The sequence below is a fragment of the Onychostruthus taczanowskii genome, unplaced genomic scaffold, assembly GCF_017590055.1.
Source record: "Onychostruthus taczanowskii isolate IOZ18803 unplaced genomic scaffold, ASM1759005v1 scaffold5, whole genome shotgun sequence".
NCBI classification, from domain to species: domain Eukaryota; kingdom Metazoa; phylum Chordata; class Aves; order Passeriformes; family Passeridae; genus Onychostruthus; species Onychostruthus taczanowskii.
This window is the reverse complement of record NW_024502568.1, coordinates 10031511-10052678: the sequence shown is the minus strand read 5'-3', so window position 1 is coordinate 10052678 and position 21168 is coordinate 10031511. Positions and strand designations below refer to the sequence as shown.

At 39.0% G+C, this 21168-nt stretch overlaps 1 protein-coding gene across 1 annotated transcript in view; it reads right to left on the bottom strand.

Moving 5' to 3' along the window:
* SHOC2 (SHOC2 leucine rich repeat scaffold protein) overlaps positions 1–21168 on the bottom strand; it is a 59479-nt gene that overhangs the window by 24898 nt on the left and 13413 nt on the right. The window contains exon 2 of the mRNA XM_041415661.1: positions 9913–10847. Coding sequence (XP_041271595.1) covers positions 9913–10615 — 703 coding nt within the window. The 5' untranslated portion in view covers positions 10616–10847. The remainder of the gene's footprint in view (positions 1–9912; positions 10848–21168) is intronic.

Below are 21168 nucleotides of genomic sequence, written 5' to 3'. Positions count from 1 at the left end.
GTGTGAGACCCAAGACAGCAAGTAAATGGAAAGAGGCTCTTCAGAGCACCTCGCAGACTGAGGCTGCCACTGCATGTGGGGCTTGACCAGCCACTGTGAGGTAAAAGAGCAACCAGGGATGGTAAGAGCTGCTAGGGAATATGTAGCTTAGAAGGGAAAGTGTAGGAAAACAGAGCAATAAGGAAATAAAAGGGTCCAGTCCCTTACAAGCCAATGCTGGTGATGCCCTGTGGCCAACCAGCACCACCTGCCCTGTCTTCTCTCTAAGCTGTTTCCCTGGGTGAGGAGCTCTCTCCCGAGCTGAGAACAGCCGCAGCACAGCTCGTGTGCCCAGCACCGCTGAACACATCCCGGGCTCTGGGCACGGCGAGCGGGGCCCCCGGCGCAGCCCAGGCCCTGCGAGCGGCCTGCCCACGGCCGCGCTGTGCAGGCGCTGCTCACTGCGGCGGCTCTGCCGGGACTCGGCACACAAACACACGGCAGCAGCACTGCACACCACGGACAATGATCTGCAAATGCAAAGAGGCCGAACTGGAGGCCATCTGCACAATGCTCTTCCCAGGAGCTGATGTTTCAGTGAGTCAAAGTGTCCTTATTGTCTGAACAGCGGCAGTTGTACTGAGGAAATGCTTCTCAAAAAAAAAAAAAAGAAAAAAAGTGAAAATAAGTTTCATCAAGATACAGCTAAAATCTGGCATTTTTGCTTTGCCAGAGTAAGAAGCAGATGTCAAAATCAAAAAAAAAAGCCCCCCAAAATATATTTCCTAAAGCAAAGATTTGTTCAGGCACAAAAAGAAAAATGTCTAATGAGCTCATGATCTTATTCATAGTAAAAGAATCAACATTTACAATTTTTTTGTGTACTACCTACAATTTACTGAAACATGTTTTTATCTTGATTTAATAGAAATAAGTCAGCTAGAAATGCGCAGCAGATCAAAATCAGCCTTAACCAGAAAGCAGTTTCCTGAAGAAAAACCCATTCCTTTCCATCACGTGGACAACTCCTGCATCACTTCACTAAAATACTGTTCAAACACCCATAATCACTACAATAAGACAAGCACTGCTTTAGGGAAATATTAACCACAGGTGAAATTAACTACTTCTTTTTGCCACAAGTAATGTCCAAAACAGACAAGTTCTAAGCTCACAGTAGTGAATAAAGGATTCTCTATGGACTACTTGCAACTGCATTGAAGGGATAAGCACCCCCACAACAATTAAAAAATAAACTAGGAGGGTGCTAGGATTTGCAGTTAATTTTTTTGGCAGGGAGAAGTTTTTTGCCTTTTTTTACTATATTGCATTGTGATTGCAAAGGGAAAAAAAAGCAATTAAAGCTCAAAGTCTGCCAAGAAAGCAGACAGGAATTGCACGTACTAGCTGGCTTGACAATAAAAGATTTTAAAGTAGGAGCAATGCTCATTTGAAAAACATAAAACAGTTTCTCTATAAATAACCTTCACAAAACAGTCAGTTACAGCATAGCATGTCGTTTTTAAAAATTTGTATTTTAAAGACCCTAAAAAAATCACACAATTTTTCAAAGAAGATAGTTTGTGAAGACTAGCAACCATCTTCCATTTTATAAAAAACTTGTTAAAATACAGCTAAGTATTCACCTCAATCCTTAAAAAAGGTGGAGTGAGCAATCACCTCACTGTTGTTCTCATACACACAAAGAACAAATGTTGTAGTAGAACAATGCTAATATACCTGCTTTAAAAAAGCCAGCACAATGAAATGACTAATATTTTCAGCATAATGAGGCAGAATTATAGTCCCATTTTTCATGGCCAACTTTGAAAGCCTGTTATGACAAGAGGGCCAAGTTACATGCCCTGACTTACAAAACTCTGGAAGTTCTTATTGGCCATATGAAACACAAAATACTGCTTCATCAAAAAACACAGAAGTACACACAAATTAACAGTTGGAGAGAGTATATAGGTCAGTAGCAAAGAGGCTTCAGTGTCTCCAATCACTAATTCAGTCGGTGGGCACCACTCCTGGATGGCAAACACAATTTGTAATGCAGCCTGTTTTCCACTGGATTAATGACATGCCTGCCCATGCTTAAGCAGATTGAATATTATGAAATCCTTCACAACATGATAAACCCTAGGCCAGATGACACAGCAAGAGGATCAAGACTCTTTTGGAAAGTAGAAGGAAGAGGAGAATGCAAATATTAGTGGGACTTCAGGCTGGTGCGTCAGAACATTGGTTGTAAGCTAATTTGTAAGTATTAATTATCCAAAATCAGCAATGCTGGGAACAAGTTACAAACAGTTACCATAACTTTCATAGTTACTCATCTTTCACTTGGTTCTCTGCTGGCAAAGGAAAAAAAAAAAAAGGAAAGAGAATTTTCAGTCTACAAAAAGTCTTTTCCTGCTGTTAGAGAAAAAAAAAAAAATAAAAACAATTTTAGAGTTTCTCTATGAGAAACACTATGAGATCCAAGTACATCACTGTGACAGACAGCCTGAGTCCTTTGTTCTGCACTACCAACTGCCAAAAGAAAAGGTAAGCAGCCAGAGCTATTCTGAATTATTACTGCACAACTCTAACTTACACAGAAGAGTTACCAAGGAGAAGGAATGCAATTTTAATATGGTCATGAGTGACTTACTGACTACCAAAGTTAAAATACTCATATAAGTAAGAAATAAGCACAGTAATATTATTCTCAATATGTAGAATGCACACCAGGATCTAGTTGTGGGAACCACTCAAAACCACAGAACCTCAGCTGAAAAGACTCAAAATCTGCTCCAAAACAAGCTTCAACAAGACACAACAGCAAAGACTTTTTATTGCTTACAACTGAAAGCAACAAATACAAATAAAATTAAAAACATGTTCAAACAAAATCCCAAACATGCGAACTGCAGAGAAAAGTCTTAACAAGGGCTCAAAGCAGGATTTGAGGTGGACAGCAGAAACTCATTTGAGTGCCAAGACAAAGGCCAAGTCTTGCACCTAGCAGGGAATAACCCTGTAAAGATGCACAACCTTGCACCAGGAGGTGAGAAACAGCTCTGCAGGGAAGGACCAGGGGGTCCTGGTGATGCTGAACCTGAGGTAACATCTGGATCCCGTCCATTTTCAGTGTGGAGCAAGCACTCAAATAACAAAGGCTAACCACCTTCCAGGCTACATTAGCAAGGGCAGCCTGGGGAAAGTGATTTTTTCCCTCTGTTCAGTACTTACTAAAGTATTCAAACAGTTAAAATAATCACAGCGTCGATTTAAAAAAAATAAAAAATAAAAAACCCTACCCTCTGGACTCCTAACAAGCTGTCAGTATCTACTGGAATTACACTTGGAGCATCATCCCAGTAAGCTCTGCAAGCAGAACAAAAAGGCAGGACTACTTTATCATTATCCTAAAGCCAGCCTGAAGAAACTGTAATCAGGAGGAATTTGACTAGCTGACAACACAAAACTGCATCCCCACAAGAGCTTTCACAAGAATCAGAACCCAGATACTAAAGCTGAAGTTGGTCAAAAAGAGTTCTACTCTCTTCCTGCAGCTCAAGAAAACCACCAGAACTGGATCAAATAAGCAGTCATTATCTCTGACTTCTAGAGAGCAACACAGATACATCAATGCCTATATTTATTCCACTCCTGTTCGCAACTTCATGCTTTTATCATGAAAAACATGATAAAAAACATTAAAATAAAAACATATAAAAGTATTCTCAACTAGTGTTTGCAGACATTACCACACCAATTAAGCCCAGAAACACAATTTTCTTTTTTCTTCAAATTGATGAAACACAAGGTGTTCTTAGATACAAATAATGTAAACAAATATTTCTCTATATTATCAGCTCTGCTAAAAAAAAAAAAAAAAGGGGAAATGAAATTCAGAGCATCACTGAATAGCTTTGCAACTAACAAGTAATTTAATAAGGAGGCACCACATTCAGCATGGAGTAAATAGACTTGAACTAATGTGGCTGCACACATCTGGTCCACTGTCTATACTACTGAAAACAAAACAGGTGCAAGTGTTATGAAAAAGAGTTTCAAAGCAGTGAAGAAACCACAAATTATCTAAATATTGGGTAGATGGTGGAAGAGAAGAAGAGAGTCTCAAAGACATTCCTAGCCTGGTGTAGGCAGATTCCCCGAATTACATTCTAAAAATATTTCCCTTGCAGAACAGCCTTGACCAGATTCTCCCCAGAAAAGGAGTTGCATTCACAGACAGAAAACACAGTATTTGGAGTCTCAAGAAACTTGCAGAAACTATGTAAATGCAATTTCAACCACGTTGACAATATTATCGTTATTTGAGTTGTGTGTGCTAACACGACAAAAATATTCAAAACTGGTATAAGATGTAACCTTTTCTTTGCAAAGAAAATATTATCAGCTTGACTGTGCAAAACAATTCCTTCAACACAACATGGAAGAATGCAATAAAACTCCAAATATAAGAAATGCAAAAGGCTTGCTTAAGTAACAGCCTGCAAACTGAAACATTTGCTTGGCCCCATCCCAAGACAATTCCTCTGGTTTTCGTCCTTCTCATGCTGACTGCCTGACTCACCAAAGCATTCACATTCTTCCATTCTAATCTTCCACTTTTTGATCTCAGTGGAATGGACAATTCACCAGATAAGGAGATGAAGCTGGTGTCCACCTTGTGAACTCATCCCCACAATTATCCCTCCAGATTGTCTTTTGGCCAAGTTTTCACAGAGAAACCTTTCTGTTAAGGTTTTATTTCATGGATGCCACCAGAGACTGAACAGCCAGGTGAACAGGTAAGTTCTGCCTTGCACTTGATGTGCTATTGTGTGTATGTATATATATGTATGTGTGTGTGTGTGTGTGTATATATATATGTATATACTAAACATCTGCATAACAGTGACTTTCATGGGCAGGAATAACTTTCAAAGCAAACTTGCAGACCTTACTAAAGATGAAAGGCATTTATAGGAGTTTAAAGAAAAAAAAAAAAAAAGCCAAGTGTTTGGAAAAAGAGGGTACTGACAAATTACTAAAGAAAGAAGGTGCATCAGACTCAGGAAATCCCTCATACAAAAATAGTTGGATGTGGGCAAGGAGTCAGGTTAAGCCTCACATAAAAACTTATTATGTTTCTGTGCTACATGTTTGCTTAGGGCTAGAGTCAAAACCAGGACACAGGGCAAGATGCACGCTGAAACAATTTATCACCGCTGTTAGGTAGGATGCAATTTGTAAGAAAGAACAACAGAGTAGCTTTGCCATCAAGAAGCTCTCCTCAATGGATTCTCACCACTATACATAAAAATATTGTTTCAGTATGGTGCAGCTGAGCTCATGCTAAAGGATTCCAACAACCTACACCAGGTTATTTCCATGTCTTGTGGTACAAGACATGGAAAGCAGCGGGAAAGGGAGAAAAAGATTCTGAAAATGTAATCTGCTGCATTTTCAACAGCTCTCTGCAGACAGCAATCCACCCTTCCCCAGAGCACCTGCAGTGCTCTTGTCATGCTCGTACACAACAAGAGCAATGCTACCGGAGAGGCGCGCAGGGAGCCGCAGCCAGCCCCGTGGCCACACAGCTCAGTGCGGCCAAGAGCCCTCCTGGTCCTGCTCTCCCTGTCTCAGTCCATGCTCTCCCACTCCTCCTCCCACACCAGTTCCAGGCTGATCTGAAACCACGCCGATTTCAACTACCTAAAGTAACAGACAACAAGCACAGCATCTGGGAAGCTGCCAGGAGGGGAGTGGATCCTGCCACTTTCAGTATCACGAAGCTGCTGTACATCAGCACATCGATTTCATGAAAAGCCCCACTAATTCACCTGCAGAGCTTTTGGCTAAACATGAAAAAAACCCAACCAAAACAAAGTATTTAAGTATTTTTACATCTTATTTTCAAATATAAACATATTTGTTTGAATACAACAATGCACACCAAGACCTCAGCTTACTGCTCAGTCGACTGAAATAATTTCAAATTGCATTAAAAATGTATAAAGCAATATAGATGTTGCTAGAAAAGCGTGAAGAGAAGTCTGATAAATACAAGCAGAAATTATTTAGTATACATCTGCCTGTAATAAAGTAACTGGATGCAATGGAATGAGAGGTGCTTAATTCTGGAGGAGGGGGAAAGACCAGAAACACACACATCTGTGTAGTAACTATAGATAATAACACTTCCTCTTTCTTACTAAAACACTTGTTTTAAATGCAAAGCAACTTCTCCTCAGGTGTAGTCACCTAATTAAAGTTTGTGTTGTTTAGCTACTAAAGACAGTTTAAAGTCCAAAACAGAACCAAACTTTAGCTTATTTCCCAGCAGCTCAGGTGGGAGGTTCACCTCTTCCAGGTTCTCCTCAAAACAACAAACACCTTAAAAAGGTCAGCTGTAAAGCAGTTTCCAGGACCACCTGAGAACAAATGTAGGCAACAGAGGGAAAGTGTTGCATCTAGGAATGGAACATCACTGGTACAAAAATCAACTACTCAAAGACATACTAGGTGTTGAAAGAAGGGTTTCGATTATCAGGACACTTAAAAGTCTGACATTCAATTTATTTTGGTCAGACTAGAAGGAAAATAAACTTTATTTTATAAGGCTGAGAATAAAGATTCCTAGAAAAGTAATGGGATGATTGCATATAAATCAGGTGACCCTTTATTTTAAAGTAACAAGGTCCTCAAGTTGGAAAGCCATTTATTCTTATACAAAACTGAAAAATTTGGTTTAGTAACAGTGAAAGCCATCACAAGTCTGTAGCACCAGGGTAAGAATAATAGCAATATTTTTCAAACTGAAGTCTGGATCTTTAATTTTCTTTTTGTCCAGACCAACCTTTTTGTAGCACATCTGCTTTCAAAAGACAAAGTAAAGAAAACCAAGAATTCTTTGCTCAGTGTGCACCAGATCAGCAACATGAGCACATTGTAGTTAACTGCTGCAAGACTCTTCCTCGCTGGACAAGTCAGCAGGTTACATAAGCTTTGAATTTTCAAAAATATGAACAAGCACACTAGCATGCCATTGTGAGCCTTAGGCCTTAGAACAATGGGGCATTTTTAAAAAGAATTTGAAATGCTCCACATGATATTGCTTTGTAAAAGATAATGGTTTCATTTTACTTTCCATTCTGCAGCAACAAAAATTTCTGTGTTATTTACAAGCTGATAATATGAGTGCTTGCTAGTTTATGGTATTTAGATACTGTATTATAAAACATACAAGGGATTAAAAGCATTAAAACTTAAAAGGGAAGGGTTTTTTTGAAGTGCATATGTGAAATGTAGAGAAATAGTAAGTGTTTAAAGAAACAAATTCCATTAGAAAGTCAGAAATGCAGTTCTCAGTAGTTTTATTTTTCAGCTGTGTTTTCAACTCATGTATTTAATAAAAAAAAATAACATGAAAGTAAGTGAGCAGAAATCAATTACAGAAGTTAAACTATCTCATTTGGTTTTACTCTGATGAAAAAGATTTTCAAATGCTTGTACTATGTGTCTGGGCAGTTTAAATTATTTGTGTTACTTAAACACCAATTAATTCTTTTTCACCTGATTCAATTTCAGGCAACCTAGTCTGAGAAATTTACTTTGAATAAAAAATGATGCTTGAACTAGATTATTTCCCTTTGAAAATTCTTCATAAGGGTGACAGTTGTCCTGCATCTGTGCTTCTAAAAGGCCTTCCACAATGAGGTGCTGACCCGTAAAAAGGCACATGAGCATTATCACAATTCAAATAAAGGCAGGACTAACTGCTGGATACAAAGACAGAAGTAAAGTAGTTAATGTTCTCAAGCTAGGGTTTTATAGAGAACTGAGAACACTGCCTGTACACATATCAAGACAATAAAAAATACAAAAGAAAGAAACAAGTCACATGTTCATGACACAAGTACCTACTAATTTTCCCATGAAGCAGTTACACTTGATCTCTTTCAAGACTACTGTGAACAAAGACATACAGACATTACATGATTCCATGTAAAGCATATTCAATAAACAAAAGAAATAAAGAGGTTTCAGCAGCAGCAATGTCTGCAGTATCAAACACAGAAGTTTCTGAAGCATAACATCAAACACTAGGATCTAACACCTCACAGAAGTTTTTTCCTCACACACTACTAGTATTACTTTAAATTTATACAGCACTATCCCCAGCTGAACCTCAGAAGATGGTTCTTTGCTAGATTAACCAATAACTGAGCCACAAACAGAACCAGGTAAAATACTGACAATTGTATAAAAGCTCAACCAGCTAAATTGGCCACAATTTCTTCAATGAATGTAGAAACACGCAGTATGCTGGGTTTTCTGTCAACATCAGCCCCATGGTTTCCAGTATCATTTGCTGATCAGTAAAAAACCCAACAAGGCTGTTGAACTTAAACTGAAGTGTCAAAACAGTTGAAAATTGTAATTCCTTCATTCTCCCAGGGGAAATTCAAAGGATTGCTGAGATGTTCATGACAATTCAAAAATCACGTGGATCAGAAAACATACCACATCATCCATTTTATTTCTGCCTATCAAAAAGTGTTCCTGTGGCTCCAGCAGAATCCATCCCCAGCAGCTGCCACAGGGAGCCAAAGGCTCAGAGCAAGAGCTGGCATCACCACTGCATTCCTTCACTCCTGTTACCACGGACAAAGCTCTCTGCACTGGGCATTGCTGGTAACCGGATTAGCAGTTTCAGGCATGTCCAGGAATTCCCACCATCAAGAACATGTTATCTTATGTGTTTTTCATATCAAGATAAAGATAAACATTGCTGGCTTGAGAAAGAGCTATCAGGTATACAAACAAGAGCATTTCCCAAGCTTTGCAAAATTGGTGACCACAGGGGCCACTTCAGTAGCAACACACACACACACAGGCTTGGACAACCAGAGAAAGTCCCACAGCAGCTTGGAAACAGGGCATGGGAGTTATTACTAACAGTGTTACAAGGGCTTTCACAAGGATTTTTTTTCACACTTAAAGCAGTTTTTTAATTGCATGAAGTTTATATTCCCCCACTCCCTAAAATGGCTAAACTGTACTTGCATTTTAAAAACTGGTGACATAGAGGAAAAAAAGTACTGATTAACGGAATCACACTTTTAGAATGCACACACATTGTTCAAACATTGCTTGAGAACAGTGTTATAAAGACATATTTTCCACAAAGCAGAACATATTAGGAACAGCACAGAAGTTCTGATATACAGCAAGTCCAGCACATTTTGTGTAATAAATTATTTAAATTAATAACGTACTTTCACACTAGCTCAACATCTTTTGAACCTTTGTAACCTTGTTTGGAAAAGCAAATACCAGTCATTACAAAGTCATAAGAATCATCAGCCATGTGTACAACATTTGGTCACATCAGAGTCCATGTATTAATATATTCATGACTTATAAAAAGCAGACACTTGCACAAATCATTAACCTAGATTATTAACTGTTACAGCACCCAATAGCTTGCTCATGGTAATAGCTACCTATTCTACCTTGTATTACTGTGGTCACACCCCTCTGTGACATGCCCATAATGTGTTTATAACTTGGAACAGTTCATAAGTGACTTATAAAAAATCTTCAAATAAAAAATGCCCCTGTGCCTCTTTTTTTTTTAAACCATCTGGGCTCTCAAGACGCAATATGTGAAAGTACAAAGCAAAGATGAAAACAATATACATCTGATTTTAAGATGACAGATGAAGAAAAAGGGTTTTTGTTGTTTAAAAAATATATATACAAGGTATTGACTATTCTCAAGCTAACAGTGAAACAGTATAATCAAGAGCATAATTTTATGTAGTTTTAAATAAAGTGCAGTTGGAAAAGTGACAGTTTATGTATAATTAACTGAACTGCAGTGAACGTAAAAACAGCATCACGCTTTCAGTCAGTATAATCACTTACCAATTTCAGCAGGTAGTTGCTTGATTTTGTTCTCTCGTATGCTAAGCATGGTGAGTTTTGACAAGTTTTTGATATCCTTTTCCACAGTAGTTATACGATTAAAGCGTAGGTACAGCGTGGCGAGGGAGCTTAGCCTGTACACCACCGAGGGGATTTCTCGCAGTTTGTTATGCCGCAGGTCAAGCATGCGCAGCTTCTTCAAGTTATCAAGAGAGTCAGGCAAACTTGTGAGTGAGTTTTCACTCAGAGCCAGCGTCACCAGGTTCACCAGACAGCCCACCTCTGCTGGTAGGCACTGCAGTTTGTTACTGTATAAATAAAGTTCTGTTAACTGCGTTAGCTCTTTGACAGCTGATGGAAGCAAGTGTATAGACCTCTTGGACAAGTCCAAGCGCATAGAATTCTCTTCCCGGCATTTATTTAGCTCTTTGATCACCTCAGCATTGCTGGATTTTTTGCGAGTACCTGTGGCAGGATTAGGTCTTTTTATTGTATTGTCCACTGAAAAAGCTACCCCAGGCTGCGTGCTACTGGAGTCCTTCTTTCCATCTTTGGCATCTTTCCCTTTGGTCTTAGGTTCCTTTTCTTTGCTCTCTTTCCCAAATCCTCCAGAGGCCTTTGCCTCCTTCTCCCTTTCTTTTGATGATTGGACTTTTGGATCCTTCTCTTTACAGTCCTTTTCTTTTCCTAGATTACTACTCATGGTGACTCAACGTTCAGCAAGCACCGCATGAAATCTGTTTCTGAAGTCCACAAGAACAATTCAATGCTGAGGCAACAAGGATCCTTAAAACACACAAGTGTTGAACCCAGGGGGGAGCTTCAGAGGTGTGACACCCATTTGCTACATATTGGTTCTGAAGGCACTCTTTCCTAATCCTACTATCAGGAGATTCAGCTGCAGAGATCAGGTCAAATGCTCCGTATTAGTATTTCTGGAACATAAAGAAGAGAAGCCAAAGTTAGGGTAAATATAAAACTTCCATACTGAGTGTTTCTACATCAAGCCTGCGCTCACTAACTCAGGTTAATGATCTGTCCTTCTGTTCAAATGTCAACGGAAAACCAAAGGCTAAATCAAAAATACTACACATATTGCTCACAAAACCCACTGTGGTACAAGAACCGTACTAATTAGTATATGTGCGGGAAGAAAATTCACAATTCTTAAACATAATACTGCCTTCAGTACTACATTTCAGTCACCATCTTATGTCTTACCTAGTTCTTACAATAACCTCCTGGTCATCAACATCAATATTCTCTCTTCCCTCAATGCCCAACCAGCCAATAAATATCTGCTATAATTTTAACTGCCTGCCTCTTCAAAGAAAACCATACAGGCTTATTCTTTCAGCACAAGAGACTCTCAGTTCAATCTACAGTAAAATCTAATATGCTCAGTATACACAAACTTTTTGCCTTGTTTCTTCTGACCAGCTCTGAACTGCAGGTCTCTGCTTTTCATGTGAAGCAGAATGTTCTCACCAGCTTCACATGCTCTGAAGAACCAAGCACAAGGATTTTTAAAATACACCTATCAAAAAGTCAGCCCAAAGCCCAGAAGAAACAATATATTATGCTTCAAGACAAGCAAAATTATGAAGGAATTTCTCTTGGGAGTAGGACACAATATATCTTTACCATATCTTGAATTTTCCCCCTCAATGAATACAATGCAGCCTAATAAGTGAACAGATGTCTCAAACCTATAAAGACCCATTTACACTTTTACAAAATCATCATCCATCATGGCAAGTAGCTTTACTTCATGTTTCAATTCAAAACACATGACATGCCCAAGAACTTCATGATTCTATGTAACATGGAAAAGTTTTTGAATGTATCTTTGTGGAAGAAAAATAAACAATCAATGGCAACAATAATTTCACGTCTCCATATTAGTCCACCTTTTAGCTTTGATATGAAGTATCCACTGCTGAAGAAAGGTCCCTTGTTTCTCAGCCACCTTGTTTAAATAGTCTTAAAACCTCCACAGGAATTGTGTCACTGTCCTGGCATTCCAACTTCTGCACAAGTTATAAAGCTTGTAATCAAAACCAATTAAATAACATTTTGCATGTTTAAGCCATCAGCAAGTACTATAAATACAAACATATTTTAGCAAAGCTCAAGTAACCATTTTTAATGGTGGTCATGCTGTGTATGACTACCTTCAAATACAAAAATGTACACGGAGAACACAAAGCTGCACGCTTTGCTCTCTCTCTTCTCTCTCTCTATATATATATTTATATATATTCTTTTCTTTAAAGGTAAAGAAAATCTATTTAAAGATATTCAGAAGAACAAGGCACTTTATCCCAGCTGCAAATCCAGCTGTTTAGTAACTATGCTCAAAAGAGAACTTGCCACAGGAGGTGCCTTCCAGTCCTTCAACCTGAGTCATTACTGCTGCAGCATCACCAAGTGTGCTAGAAACACTGTAATATCAAAAAAAGAGAACGTCTCCCCCCCAAAAGAAGCCCAAAATTGCCTCCATTTCCTGTGTTTGGACAGCTTTGTTGTAATGGAACATGGGTGAATGCTGGCAGCAGCAATCAAAAACAGTTTTTAACTTGGAAATTTTCTGCACTGTTGAGTTTTCTAAAGTAGCACAAGCCAGTTCTTCACTAGAAGTTCTTTACTGGTTCTATCCTTAAGATTTCCACATGGCTTTTACACCATCCATTAATTTAACCTCTCCTCAAGATTACTAACCTCACCAGATTATATTTAAAACTGCTTCTCAGCAATGTATAATCTACACGCTTGTAAAATGCCAGTAATAGGACATGCAATGCCTCCCAATGCAAAAACACAGCTGACCAAAGGGTGGGAGCCTGGAAGGCTTGACAAGGTTTCCATTATGAAACAGTAACACAAAGAATCAAGAACTAACACAGTTTCTGAATTCCAATAATACACAGAAAAGGGACATGAGTACCAGAACAGCTACTGCTCCTCATCCAGTCCCCAAAGTGCTAAACACCCAAAGGGCTGCTGCTCTCTTGAGCTTTCAATTTAATCAAATTTAGGACCCACCAAGAGATTTGTTTCATTTCTTATGTGCACAGCAGCTGGAGGAGGTTTAGAAAGCGCCTCAGAAAGGAAAGGCTGCTGAAGATTAGTGCTGCTGAAAGCAGCTCCGCAGTGCAAGTGCTCCAAATAATGTGCACGCATTTCACTGTCTTGGTTAGCAATAACTCCAGTTGTACCTAGAAAGAAATTAAATGTTCAATGCTTCACATGATCTCTACTGCAGATCATTCAAGCTGATGTACTCACATACATCAAGTCAAACGTATGTAAACTTTTGGAGGGCATTAGTATAATAAAATATACTACAGAGGAAGTTAAATATGTTTCAAAAGGTTATGCATATTTTTCAAGCCCTTTCAGTTAAAGGACAAGAGTCACCATCAATTCTAAACCACAGTCAAACAAGCATTCATTGTATCTCAAAAGGAGAGCTTCTTTTAGAGATATTTTTAGCAAAAGGAAATTAAGTGAAATTAGCTAGTTCTGCCAACTACTTCCATTTTCCAATGCTGTTCAAACTGACTTCCTGTCAATATTAATTGACATAAAAACATTTAACTATTATGTCCTGGAGAACTTGGAAAAATTAAAAAGACTCTTAATTGGCACAGTATGTGAGGCAAAAAAAAAACTTTTAAAGAAGTTAAGGAAAATAATCTCTTCCCTGTTCCGAATATTACTTTTTTTAAGTAAAATATTTTTAAATAGCTATAAATAACCAACTTCAGAGTTTTGATCCACTCCTCCTGATGTCTGGTGAACATAAACCAGATGTATTTTGTTTTTTCTGTCATCTGCAACTGATGAAACTTCAGAAACAGAAGCAACTTCAGCCTAAATTGTATCACCTTCCTTACTATCTGGAAAAGAGGAACACATCTGCCTTGTAAATTTTAATGATTTTTTAAAAATATGTACAAGTAATTGAAAAGAGATTTCAGTTTTTCTGAGCAATACAACCTAGAACATTTATGCAATAAATGCTTTATTAAAAGTGCGGTAATGTAGGAACATTCTGCAGTTCTAGGAATAGCACTACACTAATCACTGCAATTTGGCAATATAAATACCAATGTTTCCTGGTCACTATCTAACACAATATGAGGCTTGAGATAAAGGATTTCAGCCAACTGCTATTCAAGCAAGGCTGTAGAACCTTAACTGTCTCCTACCCACTACTGCAAAGCAGTGGGACTCCCCAGAACAGGCTGCTCCCCACATGAATTACTCCCAGCAGTCCCTCACTTCCCAGAGGATGCGTTCAAGTGTCTTGTGACTTGTAATTATATGAAAGTTTCCTGTGAGTTCAGAGATGGTTTGAAGAAGAAATCGTTAACTGAAATGAAGAGTCTGCCACAGCTGAAACATTTCCCTCTCCAGTGATGAGGCTAACCAACAGCGCTCTTCTCTGCCAAAGGAAAATCATCGTGGCACGTCATCTTACAAAATGGTCACTTTACAGCTCCACCTAACCCCTTACTGGTTCCCCTTCTGCGTTTCAGTAGCCAAACCAGGCACCTCAAACCATAAACATTTCTGATATTCTAAGCATGTAATATCTAAGGCATCATTTTCACTGAAGTGTAAAACATTACACTCAAATGTAAGAGAATTTTACTTCTGTAATGTAGCAAGAGACATACAGGCCTGCATTTTAAAAGAATTTTTTTTACTACATATAGAACTTTTTATTACAATAGGAATGATTTTTCTCTTCATTCTGTGTTTGTACTAAACTTAACCCCTACCACAGCTAGGGCTTTTCAACCAAAATAACAGCAGAGGATCATTCTGAATACAAAACAAGTCAAAGAAATAAGGAATCAGCTCCCACTTCACACTCTGGAGTAAGCAGAGAAGTCAAAGAAATAAGGAATCAGCTCATACTTCACACTCTGGAGTAAGCAATTATTCTACTACATAATAATAAATAAAATGTTCTGAGATTGCAATTCTGATCCAGGTATTTCTGATTAGTCAGCCCTAAGTTACTGTCAACAACAAGGCAGAGTTCAAATGCTATCTGGTAATTGCAGCAACACCTCTTCACAAACACACACACACTAAAAAAAAAGAATCTACCCTGTTAAAAGTATTTACCTTTTAATTAGAGCAGCATGGGATACATCAAAAACATTTCATATTCACACCACAAAGATGAACACATCAATAAGCAACGGATGAAATTTAAAGCTTAGCCCAAGCGGCTACAATGAATTTCCATTTTCAATACCACATATGCAAAAAAAAAAAAAAAAAAAAAAACAACCCAAAAAAACCTCAACCACTATAGTCACTACTTTCATTTGGAAACCCAAATAGCTTAAGCCAACGAGTCACTTGCAAACAAAGCACATTCTCTCCTACAATTTGCTAGCTTCAAACATCTTCAAACTACAGTTTTCATCTGCCTAAGTGCATTTCAGCTTCTGCCACTGCAGCCACCACGGACCAGCTGGGAGCAAACTGCTGAATCAGTCACCAGCGGTTGCACAGCTCCTCTAAACACAAAACCTCACTCAGAGGTATGGAGACAGCAAGGGAACAACCAGCTATCGCTCCACCAGAGATCAAAACCAGCCTCATCTCTCTCAACAAAAGCAGTGCTCCTGAAATATGCCAGCTAGACAGCTTCTCCTCTTTGGGAAGAAATCTGTTATTCCAGAGCACAGGGTGCTCAATGGCAGCAGGGCAATACTGTCATGGTGCCAGCTACCCTGGTTGGCTTGTTCAATAGAAAAGGCTGACCATTAAATTCATCTCAGTCCTCTAAGTGGATGGCCAGCAGATGGTAGTTCACAGACTACCAATTCAGCCTGATTTCAACACCCCAGGACGTGACACAGCTTTCACCCTAATCCCCTCTCACGCTGAGGGAGCAGCTTGTTCACTGCAGGCACAGCCTCAGCCTGTGGAGCTGGGTAAGGAGGAGGCCTGGGTTCTGACAGCCCTCCAAGCCCTTCAGAACATCTTCATCTGCCACAGGACTGCAGCCAAGAGCATCCCCACTGTTTGCTGCTTCCATGGCTGCCAAACAGCCGAGTGTAACCTAGCTTCACATTCCAGCAAAACCTGGGGGTGGAGGGAATGACTGAGCAAACCTCAGTCCAAGGGGGCAACGACTGCATTTAGACACCTCTAAGGGCCTTCTTATGCTTCACTTGTGGTGTCTTAAATCTGCAAGCACGTCTGTAACTATAGGCACCTAATTATAAACCTATATGCAGTTACACCTGGAGTAACTATAAATAAGGAAGTAAGTTTCTAAAGGTTTTCAAGGTTGATCATTGTGTGCTTGTAGAACCAGGCAGATCTCCCAGGACATCCCACCCCAGCTTCTGACACAACCATGCCCTTTCAGGACAAGTGGGCAGGCACATGGCCATCACTGCTGGGTTTGAAGCTTTGGAATCCATCTTTTCACCCACTGGTCACCAGCTTTGCTGCTCTCTGGAAGCCTTTCTAAGTGCCAGGTCACATACCAAAGTCCAGAGCAGTCAGGACAAAAAGGCTCCACACGCGCAGACAGAAAGTCACCTATGCAGACAGAAAGTCACCTACGCCTTAAGTTCCTAGGAGGATGAAATAATCTTTTGTGCCCTGCCTTTGAACTCACCTAGCAAGTACAAAAATATACATACTGTGATTCATTCCGTGTGCTCCAACATGATTTTTATGAAGCACTCTCTCTTCTTCTCCTTTGCAGGAATAAAAACCCACTAGTTTTTTGGCCAAGTTATAAAATACCACTGCATGTTTTTGTAGAAATAGACTCCAAGAGCAAAGAATTGTGCTAACTCCATAGAGCAGCTTATTTTAATATGTAAAAAGGTACTTTCTGCATGTGTGGCCCCCCCAGCACACACCTTTTGAGCTGCATGTCTCTATTTCCATGGCAACTCACTGTATCAGCAGGCTGTCTAATCCTGCATAATACAAGAAATTTGAAAATCCTAACTTTCTAAATAAAACAAATTTCCAGGATTTAGTGCAGGTTCTAATATCTCTTAAAAGGGTCATTCTAAATGGATATATTAATCTAGGAAAACCCAGTTCTTGTTATTGTGACCATACAACTTCTCTGTCTATAGTGGCATACAACCTCCTGCAAGAGCAAGTGCTTCCAATGCACCCGATACCCTCCTTTGAATAAAGATCACCCACTCGTAGCAAAAACTTAATTTCCAATGTAAAACAACCTTTCACTACTACCACTACACAGCACCCAGACACAACTACTCAGATCCCTCAACAGCTCCTACAAACAAAGGAAGCAACCTGCCACACACTGTTTTGTTACCAATTTGACAGAAAATGGCACTGGTCCCACCAAAGGTGATTATACAAACTACAAACCAGCATCAAATATTTTTTGTTCATTCATCATTTCCTCTGAGCAACAAAAACAACTTATCAAAACAAAACCTACTAAAAAGGAGACTAAACATGGATTACAAGCAAGAGAGAAAATAAACACACAAAGCAACAGAAGAGTAACATATTATCTACTAATTATCTATATTATCAACAAATTAAGTTGTGTTGATCTACAGAGATTGAGACAAAGCACACACACAACGCCATCACAGCTAAACAAAAACAATTACTATCTAGGTTAGCATCCCGCCCTGGCCCCTAACAGCAACACAGGATTATCTACCAAAAATCTAGTTTATTGCAGCAGTTCTCTGTTTATTTATCTCTGAATTTGATGCAGTAAGTTTGCTCACCTTCTTCAACACGCTTTTCTGCAATAATTATTACTATTTCACCAAGTTCAGTAGTGGATGATTATCAGTCCCTCAAATTTTCCGACCATAATTAGTGACTGTATGTCACTGGATCCCTATCTAAAAAGCAACTTAGGATGTGTTTTTAACACAATTTTGTACCTGAAAAGGAGTGATGACTCTCTACCTTTTATGTTGTAGCAGACAAAGCCACAATAACTACATTATTGCAACTCAGCACTGAACAATATCTGGCCTCTCTTCAATTTTTTATTGTTTTTAGCTAAAATTATTTGCAGTTCTTGATCTTCAGTTAAGACGACAAAAGCCTGGACATATTTGTTTTATTGAACACTGAGTTTAAATATAACTAATGCATTGAAAAGGAAATCTGCAGTAACATTTACTTTTCAACTAATGCTGTGAGTTTGGAAGATATAGAAGTGCCTGTCAAAGTCCAAAAAAATACTTTATCCACAAGTTTCCAATTACACATCTCCTCACCTTTAAAATCATTAACATATTTTGGATCTGACCAGTTCTTAGAAAATATCTAGCTCCTTGAACAGATCAACATTCTTTCCAAAGAAAAGATAACAACCACAATCAGCATCAAATTTGCTCTAAGTGTACATTTCTGCTTCACCACAACTAAATGAAATAAAATTTATTTGAAAACTGCACAATGATCAGCTAGAGTTGTTTCTTTATGACACTATATTTTCCCAAAATTTTACATTATGTATTTAAATATTACAGGAAACCAAAACAAATGTAGACTGAAGGAAAAGTAAAAAAAAATCTACACATCTTCCCCCATTACCGCTCAAGCAGTGTTCTTTCCAGTGAGGTTTTTTTGCTAGGTTTTGTAATCTGACTCTTTCAGATAAATTCATTTTAACTGGTGAAAGCAACTGATTCAGATCAGGTTAATATATATATGTGTGTGTGTGTATACATATATATATAATATGAGGACAAAAATTGCTGTGTTTCAGCTAACTAGATATAAGTTAAAATATTCTCATCTCTTTTCTCCAGCAATCATTTGCCTAAACGTGATGTGACCGACCACTTCTGGCATCCAAATACTCAGATGCAAGAACTAGAAACTGTCAAAGAGAAATGCTATTTTCCCTGTGTTATGTGTGCCCACTCCAGCTGGAGTCTCATTTTTAACTGCTACATTTCTGAGCTTAATTGCATTCTGCCCACTCAGTTTCAACTGGCTTTTGCATTATTCCCTCCCTGTCCTCACCCTCTTATGCTGCATTACTGCACATGGTTAAGCAGATTACCACATTCCAATGGGCACCACATTCCAATGGATTCCATGATCCTGCACCACTGCTTGAAACGATGCTCAGCCACAGCTGGAGAAGCCCAAGCAACTCAGAAATACCTTGGGGAACTTCACAAATTAATGGCACCATGGAAATGTAGGCTCATTATACACCCTGAGGAGGTGGTAAAGACCAAAATTACTCCCAAGCCTCTTTCAAAGCTTTCAACTGCTTTCCCTCATAGAGCATAACAGAATTAAACACAATGACAGAAAGCAGTGAAGTATTATTGAAACAAATAGATGCATTCCAGAGGCGATTCAGGTGGCCCTGCATACAGCCAGGGCTCTGTGGCAAACGCTTCCTCAAACACATTGATCTGTACAAGACTTCACTCCTTCAAGCTGACATTTGCAACATCTGCCTGCCAGCCCTCAGGGTTTTTTGGATTGTTTTGGGGTTGGAGAGAGGGGCCTTGAGGGAACATAAGAACAGAGGGTAAAGGTAAGATAATTTACTCGGTTCAGCTGCTTGCAAGACTAACAGCTGGTAAAAGCACATGGCTTTGTTCGAGTTGAAGGTAATCTTAACACCGATTTCTTAACTATGGCATTTTTAGTTTAGACTAGGGACTTCAAATCTATTACAATGTTAGGTGCCACAGTGCATTTCACCACATATTCATGCCTTGCCACTCAGTCTAGTAAGAAAACTACAAGGAGTTCCTGTGGCAACAAAGCTCTGAGTATTTCATAGAGCCTGAGCCTGCTTCACCTGCTCAACACCAACACACAAGACATTCCCACAGAGCAAGTCAAACCCAGAATGGCCAAACAGGCCTTTGCTTTCAGCTGAGACACCCTCTGACTGTCCTCCCCACCTTCCTCTGGGTCACAGCAGGCACATAGAGGAAAAAGCTCCTGCCAGGAGCACAGGCGAGCTGAGAAAGAGGCAGGAGCTGGAGCAAGAACAAGGATGGGACACTGGCAGGCACAGGTCATGGGCAAGAAGCAGCTGATAAGAAATTCTACACAAGAGAGTATTACAGACATAAAAATACTGAGAAAATAATCAGTCAACAGGCACCACTCCTGCTCCTACACACTGCCTGGAGAAGGGGTCTTGGAGATGGCAAAAGCATGCAGTGATTGGAGTGGTATTAAACACACTCTGACAAGTATGGTCACCTACAGCACTGGAAGCCATCTCATTCACACCTACCTAATTCTGATTGCTTTATATTGAAAACTTAATTTTCATAACTTCTTAGGAGTATTTTTATTTAGCTTTTTACATATTTTCTTCCCCACTCAACATTGAATGCATTAGCATTACAAAAAACCAAAAATGACAGCATTTGAATTTATTGCAAGTTCATCCACATTCTTAGAGATTTCCAAGATGATCCCAGAGATTTCTTTCCCAGAATAGCAGATAAAAGTGAAACAAACAAGGATGAGAAAGAAAACTCTGTTCACTTTCCTGTTAAGAACCATGACATGTCCAGACCTACCATGAATTGTCCTCATCCTCACCCCCCCAGAGCCTGATGCACAAAACACCCTCAGCCCCAGCACTGAACACGATTCTGCTTGTAACTCTGAGCCCAATTAAAAGATTGTTTCACATATACTAACAATTCTGGAAAACACATTATAAATTGGGTCCTTTCACAGGAACAAGATGTTTTCCTTCAAAAGAAAAAAAAAAGTAAAAAGAAAGCCACTATGATCCCTTCCAAGCAGATTCTTCAAAATCTGTTCAGATGAGGCATCCTTTTCTTTTCTTCCAAAAAAAAAAAGACTAAAATGTCTTCAGTTACAATTTTCCTAGAAACAGTGAAACCGAAAACCTTGATTTCTGCTTGTCAAAAATCAGCTTAGTGATAGACTCTTAGCACACTTGAAAGGCTTGTGTATTGCAGAAGTAGAAAGCAGCAGCAGTGCTAACCTGAAAAATGTCATGGAAAAAATTTAGATGCAATCTGAATAAAACAACACTGTATAAATATTGCAACAATACCTTTTACCTCATCACTTTCCAAAAAATTAAAAAGATAATGGAAATCTGAAAAAACTGATGAATAAGCAGGCTAGCTTAGAGCTACACTGAAGTTCACATCACTATCCTAACAAAATTAAAATCAAAATTGTACTATATGCTTATTTATACTGAGTGACATTTTTGCACCTTACTGGCCC